The sequence below is a fragment of the Peromyscus leucopus genome, chromosome 19 (genome assembly GCF_004664715.2).
Source record: "Peromyscus leucopus breed LL Stock chromosome 19, UCI_PerLeu_2.1, whole genome shotgun sequence".
NCBI lineage: Eukaryota > Metazoa > Chordata > Mammalia > Rodentia > Cricetidae > Peromyscus > Peromyscus leucopus.
This window is the reverse complement of record NC_051079.1, coordinates 25,896,115-25,909,006: the sequence shown is the minus strand read 5'-3', so window position 1 is coordinate 25,909,006 and position 12,892 is coordinate 25,896,115. Positions and strand designations below refer to the sequence as shown.

At 43.5% G+C, this 12,892-nt stretch overlaps 1 protein-coding gene and 1 long non-coding RNA gene across 11 annotated transcripts in view; one reads left to right on the top strand and one right to left on the bottom strand.

Annotated features, from left to right (window-relative positions):
* LOC119086254 overlaps positions 1-11,218 on the top strand; it is a 54,239-nt gene extending 43,021 nt beyond the window's left edge. The window contains exons 4-5 of one of the 2 annotated variants that reach the window (XR_005089491.1): positions 3,303-3,436; positions 10,449-11,218. This is a non-coding gene — a long non-coding RNA (uncharacterized LOC119086254). The remainder of the gene's footprint in view (positions 1-3,302; positions 3,437-10,448) is intronic. The other variant, XR_005089492.1, reaches the window with a different exon arrangement.
* Positions 1-12,381, bottom strand: part of LOC114705084 (ankyrin repeat and KH domain-containing protein 1) — a 118,595-nt gene extending 106,214 nt beyond the window's left edge. For 7 of the 9 annotated variants that reach the window (XM_028886733.2, XM_028886736.2, XM_028886734.2 and 4 more), the window contains exon 1: positions 11,214-12,381. In XM_028886733.2, the coding sequence (XP_028742566.1) occupies positions 11,214-11,522 (309 nt within the window). In that variant the 5' untranslated portion in view covers positions 11,523-12,381. The remainder of the gene's footprint in view (positions 1-11,213) is intronic. The other 2 variants (XM_028886739.2, XM_028886740.2) reach the window with 1 other exon arrangement.
* Positions 12,382-12,892: the final 511 nt, after the last annotated feature.

The window sequence follows — 12,892 nt, the reverse complement described above, 5'->3', positions numbered from 1 at the left end:
CACACACACACATACACACACACACACAAAGAGTTTATAAGATAAATAAAGTAGTTGGACTTCTACTAAAACATGAGCACAAGACACAAGACAACAAACCATGATAACAGAGTAGGAATGCTTTTATTTTAATTATGTTTGTAAGTCCACCTCTTTTTTTTTTAAGACTTGTGTATTTATTTTATGAATATGAGTGCTCTATCTGCATGTATGCCTACACACCAGAAGAGGGCATCAGATCCCACTATAGATGGCTGTGAGCCACGATGTGGTTGCTGGGAATTAGACTCAGGATGTCTGGAAGAGCAGTCAGTGCTCTTAACTGCCAAGCCATCTCTCCAGCCCACAGATCCACCTCTTAAGGTCTATCCATAGCCTCAAGTAAAGACTCAAACACTATCTTTATAGAGATCATGCAATTAATGCATAGCAAGAGTTATAAATTGAATTTGGTATCTTGGATTGTCACAGAGTCATAACAAAATTAAATATGATGAGGTAATTAAATTGCAACATTCCTGGGACATGCACTATAAATTCATTAATATTGAAAGGAGTTTAAAAGGACATGTAAAAGTTTTTTCATTCCTTGAAATGCTCCTATTACTAGAAAAAAAAACTGATATTTTGAAGAGCAGGTAGTATTTTTTTTATCATCTAAAGCCTAGCATAAAGCTTAACAAATAAGATGACTCTAAATAAATAAATCTACTCAAAAATAACAATCAGGAAAGGCCTGGTGGTGTAATCCTGTAATCCCAGATACCTAGGAGGTTGAGGCAAGAAGTTCAAAACCTGCTAGAAATGAGTTCAAGGCCAGCCTGGGCAATTTACTGAGATTCTTGTCTCAAAAAATAAAAAGGAAAGAGGGCTGGAATCCTTGGCACCACAAAGAAAAAGATAAAAAGCTGGGAGCCAGGCATCGCTGCTCACGCCTATAATCCCAATACTTGGGAAGCTGAAATAGGATTGTTGTAAATTCCAGGGAAGCCTGGGCTACACAAAGTGAGTTATAAAACAGCCTGGATAATACTACAGTATGAAATGATATCTTTAAAAAAAAATGACTGGGAATATAGCTCAGCCACAGAGCTCTCTCCTGGGATGTCCAAAACCTTAGGTTTCAGTCCCCAGCATGGATGGATAGATGAATAAATGGATGTTCAACCAAGCAAAATTCATTTTAATTAAAAAAAAATTGTGTGTGTGTGTGTGTGTGTGTGTTTTCTGTGTCCCATAGCATGCACGTGCAAGTCAGACGACAACCTGTGGGAATCAGTTCTCTCCTTCCACTATACAGGTTTTAGATACTGAATTTAGGTCATCAGGTTTGACAGAAAGCATTTTAAAAGAATTCTTAAGTTATTAAGGACTAAAACTTTTGAAAGAGTTTTTCTGCTTTCTTTTTGCAAAGAAGACAGATCCTTGGCTTTGTACAGGATATGATAGTACTCTACCACCAAGCTACAATCACCAATTCTTGTTTTGTTCTAGCTTGAGACAGGGTCTTGTGTAACTCACTATATAGTTAAGAACCACCTTGAATTTCTGATTCTCCTGCCTCTACCCCCAAAGTGCTGAGATTATAGGTGGACATCACCAAGTCTAGTTTATGTGTAGATCAAACCTAGGGATCCATCCACACTAGGTTAGCACTCTACCAAATGAGTTATAGCCTCAGCTGCTTAGGAAAGGGGTGGAGGTGGAGGCTAGAGGACAACCTTAGATGCTCTTCCTGCCCAGGCACCATACACCTTGTTTTTTGAGAAAAGGTATCTCACTGAGGCCTGGGAATAATAGCCAATTAAGTTAGCTAGGCTAGGCTAGGCTGGCTGGCTAGCAGCTAGCAAGCTCCAGAGAATTTACCTGTCTTGGTCTCCCCAGAGTAGAATTACAAACACACACTGCCACTTGTGGCTTTTTACTTTTTACATGGATCTTGGGGATCTAACTCATATCACCATGCTTGCCTGGCAAGTACTTTACCAACTGAGCTATCTCCCCAGCCACCCTTATCCTTTGATTCCTTAATGTATAGGTCAGGCTGGCCTGGGCACTCCATGATCCTCTTGCCTTAGCTTCCCTGTATTCTAAAACACCGGCAGGGACCTTTAGAATTCTTTTGCTTTTACTTTTCTTTCTTTTGAGATAGAGTCCATTAGAGCCCCTGTTGTCTTCTAACTCTTAATTCAGTATGCACTGAGGACAACTTTCAACTTCTGATCCTCCTGCCTCTACCTCCCAAGTACTGGAAATATAGCCTTGTGCCATACAGCTTGGTTTTACACTGTGCTTGAATAAAACCCAGATTTTCCTATTGTACTAAGCAAGCACTCTACCAACTGAGCTACATTCCCAGCCTGGAACTATGGAATTTTATTATGAAAGATGAGTTCATGAAGAAGGTCCACCCACTAAAGAGTTTCTTCTGTAAAAAATGAGTAAACCGGCCGGGCGGTGGTGGCGCACGCCTTTAATCCCAGCACTCGGGAGGCAGAGCCAGGCGGATCTCTGTGAGTTCGAGGCCAGCCTGGGCTACCAAGTGAGCTCCAGGAAAGGCGCAAAGCTACGCAGAGAAACCCTGTCTCGAAAAACCAAAAAAAAAAAAAAAAAAAAAAAGAGTAAACCGTAGGACTAGAAAAATGACTCAGTGGTTAAAAGCACATACTACTCTTGCAGAAGATCAGAGTTCTCTTCCTAGCACCCACCTCTAACTCCAGCTCAAGAGGAATTTGATGCTTCTGGCCTCCACTAATACAAGTACTCACATGCAGATTCCACACACAGCTCCACACAGACACATAATTAAAATTAAAAATAAGTCTTGAAAAAAGCCAAAGACTGAATGAGTAAACAATGCCAGAGTTCCAAGCCACACAGTTACATTATACATTATAATGTCTCTTCTGGCATGCAGGTGTACATGCAGATAGAGAGCTCATATACATAAGGTACATAAATAAATCTTAAAAAAAAAAAAAAGAATTTCACTTTTGGTCATATATCCAAAGAATGGAACACAGTATCTAAAAGAGATATTTGTCTACCTATGTTCACAGCAGCATTATTCACAACCATCAAAAGCTGGGGATGGTGACACATCCCTATAATTCCATTCCCAAGGCTAAAGGAGGGTGATCAAGAATTCAAATCGAGGCTGGGCTTGGTGACTTTAATTCCAGCACTTAGGAGGCAGGAGGATCTCTGAATTTGAGGCCAGCCTGGTTTACATATGGAGTTCAGGACAGCTAGGACTAAATAGAGAGACTCTGGTTTTGTTTGTTTGTGTGTTTGTTTTTCAGAGTTCAAAGCCAGCATGGGCTAGAAAGCAAGACCCTGTGCTTCCTTCAAGACTAGAGAGCTAGATGACTGTCCACACCTCTAACTCCAGTGGGAGGAGTTAAGAGTTCAAGGTCATCCTAAACTACATTAACAGGTTTGAGGCCAGCTTGGGCTATATAAGACCCTACCTCAAAAACACACACAAGAGAAAGGAAGAAAGGAACTAAGGGGGAAAGGATAGGTACCTGTAATCCCAGCCTTTAAGGATTAAGGCACAATGATCTTGAGCTTCAGGCCAACCTGGGCTGTATGTGTGACACTGTGTCTCAAGAAAGGGGGAAATGGGGACAACAAAGATGGCTATGCAGGTAAACACACTGCCACACAAACCTCAAACCTTCATTGGACCCAGATCTACAAGTGGAAGGAGAAAACCAACTTCCAAAAGTTGTCCTCTGACCTCTACATTTTCAGACAATGGGTCCTGCACTTCCTTCCTCACCTCTCTCTCCCCCCTCCCTTCTTCCCTCTGCTCTCTTACACACACAATTTTTTAAAGAAACATTAAAAAATGAAAAAGGGAGTTCATTATTTGTCCTTTATTAGATTATGAACTACATGTTATATGTTTAAAGACGCTTTTTTTTTTTTTTTTTGGTTTTTCGAGACAGGGTTTCTCTGTGTAGCTTTGCGCCTTTCCTGGAGCTCACTTGGTAGCCCAGGCTGGCCTCGAACTCACAGAGATCCGCCTGGCTCTGCCTCCCGAGTGCTGGGATTAAAGGCGTGCGCCACCAACGCCCGGCTTAAAGACGCTTTTTTAAAAAAATTAACAGAAACAAAACTCTCATACTTCATTTCACAATAAGGTCTCCTTCCACTCACACCAACCAGTTCTACATTGCTCTAAATTCATAACTCAAATAATCACAATCAACACATTAACTTCTATGCTGTCTTACTGCTTTACAGAATATTGTCAAGACTGATACTCTTGACAATATCATTGTTATATCAAGTATATAACAGTTACAGTAATAGCACATAGCCTCTTCTTGATTTACCATTTCCAATGTCTCCAAAATTTACACACTCGAATAATTATATTTATTTATTTTATTTATTATATATTAAATAACTATATAATAAAATAGTTATATTTCCTATTTTATCACTGGTACTTATATAATAAAACTCTGTCTTGAACACACTAAAAGTCCTCATAACAATTTTTGTATGTTTACTTTCACAAAAACTAGGTAAACTTTTTGAAAATATTTAAAGTAAAAGTTCTTTTAACTGATAAACTTACTTTAGAAAATTTAAAACATTTCTGACTAGTTTTACATTAAACTTTTTAGTACCTTCTTTCTCTCTCTCTCTCTCTCTCTCTCTCTCTCTCTCTCTTGTTTGTTCAGGTTAAGTGTAAGCCTTGAGATGCTATTAAAAGCAGTGAGTCACCTTGTTTACCTAAAGTTTGAATACATAGTATTCATGACAAAATTGCCATCCCTGACAAGTGCTGCCTCTATCCCAGTGGTTCTCAAGCAAGAGTGATTTTGTTCACAGGAAGCATCAGATGAACATCTGAAGGAGTTGGGTCTATCTCAATTACATAGTTTCTACTGGCATCTAGTGGATAGATACATATGCTGCTAATGCATGGGAGAACCCTCACAACAAAGAATTGATGTGGCCCAAAATTTCACTATGCTACTGAAAAACCCTGCTCTGTGTTATATAACAAATAACTATAAAAGAAATTAACTAGCTCCTTTGCCAGTGGAGGAAAAACAAACTATATGGTCTGTGCTTTTGACTTAACTACTGATCCACCCATCCAGCCTGTGCTTTTGAATCTAAAAGTAATTTTCAGAGAGGAAAAAAATCCCTACAAATCTTCTGCTATAATTTTCAGGTTCATATTCAGCATCTTTGTGCTTTTACATAGTTGTAAATATGGCATATGCTTAAAAAACTATCAATATGATACACATTTATTAAAAGAAAAAGATCATTGGCTACCTTAAAGAATGTGAGTTGTAATGCTAGTTGAAGTTGGAAGAACTTACTTTTTATGTTATCTTTTCTTTCTAGACTGTTGAATTGTTCTTCATAAGACTGTTTAGTTTTATAATAAATTTAACCTTTTTTTCCCCTTTAATGGAGATTGAACCCAGAGATACATGTGCATTAGACAAGAGTTCTACCCTACCAGTGAGATACACCTTAAGCCCCATAACTTTGTAGTAATTTCCCCCAACCCACACAGGGTTTCACTATGTAGCCCTGGCTGGCCTGAAACTCGATATATAGTCTATATAGACCAGGCTGACTTTGAACTCAGAAATCTGTCTGCCTGGGATTAAAGGTATATATGTGTACCACCACACCCAGCATTTTCATAATTTTAAAAAAAGTCACATATTATTCAAATATAGTATATGCATACTCTTACAATAGGTAACTTAAAATTCATCAATCTAAAAAAGTCCTTTGTTTAGGAATTATTTCTTTCAGCCTGTTAAAAAGGGAAAAGGTATCACTCTCAAATTCACATTTAAAAAAATGGTTTGTGCCGGGCGGTGGTGGCGCACGCCTTTAATCCCAGCACTCGGGAGGCAGAGCCAGGCGGATCTCTGTGAGTTCAAGGCCAGCCTGGGCTACCAAGTGAGCTCCAGGAAAGGCGCAAAGCTACGCAGAGAAACCCTGTATCGAAAAACCAAAAAAAAAAAAAACTGGTTTGTAACTGGGCGTAGTGGTGCATGCCTTTGATCCTAACACTAGGGAGGCAGAGGTCAATGGGTCTCTGTGAGTTTGAGGCCAGCTCACATAGTGAGTGCCAGGACGGCCAGAGCTACACAGTGAGACCCTGTCTCAAAAACAAAAAACAAAAAATGGTTTGTGAGCTGAAAAAATGGTTCAGTGGTTAAGAAGACTTGACTACTCTTCCAGAGGATCTATGTTCAATTCCCAGAATCTATATGATAGCTCATAGCTGTCTGTAACTCCAGTCCCAAGGAGATCCACCGCCCTCATCTGGCCTCTGTGGGCACTGCACACAGATACATACAAACAAAATAGTCATGAACATAAAATAATTAAAAAAATAAACTGGTTTGTAAGAAAAGATGGGTTAGTGGTGAAGAGCATGGACTACTCTTACAGAGGACTTGAATTTAGATCCCAGCACCCACACTGGACTGCTTACAACTGCCTTCCAGTTCTAGAGATTCCAACAGAACCACACATACACAAATAAATAAAAATAAATCTTTAAAAAATAATTTTAACTCATTCATATTGGTTTTTTTTTTTTTTTTGAAGACAGGTTCTCATGTAGCTCAGGCTGGCCCTGCTATGAAACTGAGGTTGGCCTTTAACTCCTGATCCCCTGACTCATTCTCCCAACTCACTAGATTATAGTTCTGTACCTAGCTCTAAGAAATTTTTAACCTGACCTCTATTATCCAATGTAAGTTCTTACTCCTCTAGTTAAGGACTTATATGGAGAAGGAAGAGACTCAATAACCCTGAAGAAATACAAAACAGATATTCCCCTATATTTAAATCCATATGTGGGCTGGAGAGATGGCTCAGAGGTTAAGAGCACCGACTACTCTTCCAGAGGTCCTGAGTTCAATTCCCAGCACCCACATGGTGGCTCACAATCATCTGTAATGAGATCTGGCACCCTCTTCTATATACATAATAAATAAATAAATCTTTAAAAAAAAATCCATATGCAACAGCTGAATCTGGTGGCGTCGGCCTATTAACACTGAGGCTGAAGCAGAAGTATCAAAAGTTCTAAGTCCAGTGTGGTGGCATAATCCCAGCAATTGGGAAGCAGAGGTAGGTGGATCTCCATAAGTTTCAGGACAGCCAGGGCTTCACAGTGAGACTGTCTCAAAAAAACATGCACACACACACACACAAAAAAAAAAAAAAACAAAACCCAAAATCCAACAACAACAAACACAAAACAGGATTAATCCCTGTCTGAGCTAAAAAGCAAGGTCAAGGTTAGCCTGGGCAACTTAGTAAGCACCTCTCTCAAATCTTACAAAGTAAAGAGATGCTAGGGATGTAATTAGAGAGTACTGCTAGCATATGCAAGGCCCTAGGTTTAATCCCCAACACCAGTAAACAAATAAATAACCAAATGACAGCATTCCCTAAGATAATATAACTCCAGTATTAAAAAAAAAAAAATTTTGGCCGGGCGGTGGTGGCTCACGCCTTTAATCCCAGCACTTGGGAGGCAGAGGCAGGCGGATCTCTGTGAGTTCGAGGCCAGCCTGGACTACAGAGCGCGATCCAGGAAAGGCACAAGGCTACACAGAGAAACCCTGTCTCAAAAAACAAAAAAAAACAAAAACAAAAAAAAAATTTTGTATGGAGGCTGGAGAGATGGCTCAGCAGTCATAAACACTTCAAGCCCGACCATCTCAGTTCAAATTCCAGAACTCATAGTAGAGAGAACTGACTTCCACAAGTTGCCCTATGACATCCACAAGAATGCTACTGCACTAATAATAATAATAATAATAATAATAATAATAATAATAATAAGATTAAGGAAAAAAAATTACTAATAGTAATAGTCCTAGATCCCCTCCTCAAACTGCAGGACCTTTTAACATAACCAGGAAAAGACAGCACTGGGTCTTTTCTTTCTCATTTCTTACCTTCTGCCCCAAATGGGGAAGAAGACAGTCTCCACTTCCAACTATGTAACAACTAATTCATTGTCTCTAAAACAATTTAGGAAACATGAAAATTAGGACTTTATTATTATTTCAAATACTTCATATGTTAGTATTTTTCTAAGAACATTGTTATCCCTTCTAAAGCAAAAGGATAAGACAGCTCATGAAAGAGAAAACAGAAAAGGTAAATAGCTTACTTAAGCAAAATAGTTCATTTCATTTACAAAGGCAGACTATATGTACCCTACAACACTTACGGCTGCTATGAAATATTTCAAGAATTTCTTTTCTAAAAGGAAAAACCACAAAAATAGCTTTCCTTCTCCACAGGTTAACAAACTGCATGCACATGAAACCCCACCCTTTCTCTCCAAAAATCTCTATAAACCTCAGAGAGCTACATTCCAAAACTAAAGTTGTTTTGTTTTGTTTTGTTTCTGTTGTTGTTATTGTTGTTGTTTTTAAGGGAAGAAAAAGAAAAGAAGGCCAGCCAACCAGACATAATGGTGGCACAGACAGAAGACTGCCTAGCACACACAAGTCCAGCCTGGGCTACAATGTACAACCCTGTCCACAAAAAGAAAAAAATATGAATATACACTCATATACAAAATCATTTTTTTTTTTTGGCACAGAATATATAAGTAAGCAGGAGAATAATAGATGTTCTGGCCAGGCATGGTGGCACATGCCTTTAATCCAAGCACTTGGGAGGCAGAGGCAGGTGGATCTCTGTGATCTCTGACAGCCTGGTCTACAAAGTGAGTTCCAGGACAGCCAGGTCTGTCACAGAGAGAAACCCTGTCTTGAAAAAACAAAACCAACAGAATAGGTGTTCTGAGGCTGGAGAGATGGCTCAGTGGTTAAGAGCACACTAACTGTTCTTCCAAAGGACCCCAGTTCAATTCCTAGCACCGACATGATGGCTCACAAACAGCTGTAACTCCAGTTTCAGGGGACATGACATCCTTTTCTGGACTCCATGGGCACCAGGCACTCAAGTGGTGTACACACATATAGGCAAAACACCATTACATATAAAAGCAAAAAAAAAAAAAAAAAAATTCTTTAAGTATTAAGCTGGGCATGGCAGTACATGCACTCAATCCTGATACTTGGAAGGCAGAAGCAGGCTGATCTCTATGAATTCAAGGCCAACTTGTCTACAAAGCCAGTTCCAGGCCAGCCAGAGCTACACAGTAAGACCTTGTCTCAAAAAAAAAAAAAAAAAAAAAAAGGCCGGGCGGTGGTGGTGCACGCCTTTAATCCCAGCACTCGGGAGGCAGAGGCAGGCGGATCTCTGTGAGTTCGAGGCCAGCCTGGGCTACCAAGTGAGCTCCAGGAAAGGCGCAAAACTACGCAGAGAAACCCTGTCTCGAAAAACCAAAAAAAAAAAAAAAGGATGAAAAGGTATACCTATAGCTTTAACACACATTATATGAAATGTGTGTGTGTGTTTGTGTGTGTGTGACTGAAACAGAAATTTGACTTGGAAGTTCACTAGCACTTTTATCTGTGAAGAAATTTAAACACTATTCATAAAAGCTATTAGTAACCTCTAATCTCATCCATGCCAATTATGTCAAAGTGGTCCCCAAATCAAGGTGACTATCTTCCCCTAACATTTAGAATAAAGCCAACCTTTTCAGAGCTTCCCTTTCAAGTTACAAAGAAAAATGAAACAAAATTTTAGAATCTAAAGTTAACCACCAGTTTATTTCCTAGCTAAACAAGTGTTCTGGGTTCAGCTCTCATCGAGTTTCACTAAAAGGATAAAGCCTTCCACAAACCCAAAATTGAGGGAGCTGCAGACTCTCCCAACAACTGACTACCCATCCCAACAACTGACTACCCAAGTAAAATTCTTCTCTCATCTCTTGGCTTAGCATTTATTTTCTTACAGTGAAATTCAAAAATATGAATGGATAATATACATAGCTTTTTTTTTCCAAAGTAAAATGTTGAGTCCAAAGAAACTCCTGTTCAGACCTAGGAATAACAGTGTGTAACTGTATTCTGCAATAATTTCTCCTTATTTCTCTCAAATGTACAAGCCAGGATCATTGTGGTACACAGAAATTCCTGTACTTTAACACCAGGACCAGAGGTTAAAATCACAAGGGATGAACCAGGCATGTTAGGACCAACATTGAAGAAATAGTTAGCTAGGCATGGTGTTGCACACCTGTAATCCAGCACTAAGGAGATATAGGCAGGAGAAGGATCACATAAAGTTCAGCCAGCCTGATCTACACAGCAACTCAGGCTAAATTAAAACATTCAATAAATCATTACCAAAAAAAAAAAAAAAAAACCAGTAATTCTGAGCACTTTAAAAATATCACAGTACAGTACTCTAGTCTGACCACTGTCAAAGAAAATAGTGACTTATAAATGTATACTATGCGATTAAGTGTGCAAATATCTACAACTATGTATGTCATCTTTTCTCCCAAGAGACCAAAGAGTATCGACCATCCTAAGTTGCTCACACCTGAAATGTGCACACGTGCTAAAAGAAATGAAAGAGCTCAACTCATTTTCTTCACGAGAAAAGGTGTGTGTTGGATGCCTCACCTTCTCCCAGGCTAAAGACCTCAGCGTTCGACTATCCAGCTATTCCGAAGCTCAAAGATGCCTTGGAACTTCCTTTTCCTGTCGAACTTCACAAAACGTCCAAGAGCCAGTCACGTGATTATTTTTTTTGAGCGTGAAAGCTGAGAAACTTAATACTCACCTGCCTCAAACTAAAGAGAAAATAAGAAGCGCTCTACTTAAATGCATAGGCAAGGTAACACGGTAAGGCAGAGGAACAGCAGAGAGGCTTTTTTGAGCTAGCTGTGTCCTCCAATCTGTCTCTGGGCTCCCTCAGTACCAAGGGCAGGGACTCGGGCTCCAAAGACCCCGCCCTCCCCCATCTCCAACGCGGGGTGGGCGGGAGGTAGCCTGCGGAGTCCGGGTTCCCGCGCGAAGCTCGCAGACTAAAGAGCTCCCTATTGTGGGTCTGCAGACGGGGGACGGGGACCCGTCCCGCTCCAGACGCGCGCCCAAGAGCAAGCAGAGCGCTCGCTAGGCCCGCGCCGCTGCCACCGTCGCCCTGCAGGCGACTGCTGTCAAGAGAGCACTGCACCCGGGAAGCGGGAGAGCGGACCAGCCGCCGGGTGCCGACCCAAAGAATCCACGTCTCACGCAATGTTAGAGACAAGGGTCCTGGAGCTATACCTCGGACACCTCGTCCTCGTCGCTTCCAGAGGCACCACCTCCGCCGCCCGTCCTCAGCACAGCAGCCGCCAACTTGAAATCCAGCGCTGCGTCCCCTCCGCCCGCGCTGCCGCCGCCGCCGCCGCCGCCACCACCGCCACCGACTCCCGGCGCGGGCCCAGCCTCCCCAAAGAGCCTCACGGTGCGGATTCCCAGCCCGACCCCTCCCGGCGGAGGCGGCTCCGAGGCCCCAGCTGGGGCGGATCGCGGAGCTACGGAGTCCAGATCCTCCTCGAAGGAGGTGCCGCCGCCCCCGCTGTCCGTCAGCATGGTTCGCGCGCGGAGCCGGAGACGCCGCGGAATCACTCGCGGCCCCAGCCGCGGCTGATCCCAGGAAGGTGAGGAGCAGCAGGAGGAAGAAGCGTCTCCTTCCCCCCCGTCCCAGCAGCGCCACTAACTTCTCACTGCCTAACCTGCTGCCTCCCGCCCCTTAGACTCATCACTGGTTGCGACTCCCAGGCGCCTGCGAACCATTGGCCGAAGCGATCTGTCGCTCACGCTCTCCGTCACGCGCTGCTAGCTGGCTCGCAGCCCCCAAGCTGCGTTGACCCGCGCAGGCCTAGGCGGTTGTGAACGCCCGCCCCCTACTTCTCCCGCGCTGACTTCCGGTCTTCCTCTCTGTCTATTGGTCAGCCTCCGTGACTATCGTATCACGACCTTAAAGTGGATTAGTTGGCCCGGCGGCCACTCACAATGAAACCTAGCAATGGGGAACTCAATTGGCGCCAGAGACTGTCGGTCATTTTGTCACGGGACGTCGCGTGGTTCAATTGGCCTGTGAGGGTCTTGTTCATCCCGCCCCCATCTGAGGTGACGGGAAAGGGCTGGGGAATTTCCATTTCTCATTAAAAGGAGGGCTGGCGTGAAAACCCGCAAGAATGAACAAAATAGGAAGTAAACCTAACCCTTCGCTTGGAGAGTCTTGTGCGTCCAAGATGCAAGAGGCGTCGAGGTAACAAAGTAGCTCCCACCTGTCGCTCTCCCGCGGGCGCCGCGGCTATGGCCGGAAGTAGCTGCACGGGGATTGGCGGAAAGAAGCAATCAGTCTCAGCGAAGCCCCTTCTTCCTGCCCTTGCCTGGTTGGAGGACCGCGACGTCAGTCAGCACAGCAGGCTCCGCCCCCGGGACAGGTGAGGCTACTTAACCCGTTTGCCTCCGGCTGTTTGGGAGGGAGCCGGGGACCGGGAGCGCCCGCGCGGCTCTCGACGGGCCGGGCTGATCCCGCCGGCCCAAGCTGAACCCAGCGCGCGGAGCTTAAGCGACCCGGGAGCCGCTCCGGGTGACCGTCCCGAGGCTTCTGGGTCCAGCCCGCGCGCCAGGTGGTGGCCAGGCTCTGCAGCCTTGGGCTGGGCCGGCCCGGCGGGGCCGCGGGCTGGACAGCGCCATCCCTCCGTCCCGGGAACTGTCCCGCGGAGGAGGAAGATGGAACGGTGCGTGGAATCCCACCGCAAGGCTGGACGCGGAGCAGAGGGCGTGCGCGCGCGCGCGGGCTCTTTCTGGTTAGGTGCCGCCACTTCCTTATTGGGTGACCTCGGCGCGTTTGATGTTACTCTCTGTAAAATGGGAACGTGAGCACCCCTCCCCACTGGGTGGCTCTAAGTTAAAGTTGATAGCAGCACGCAGAGCTGAGCAGAGTGGCC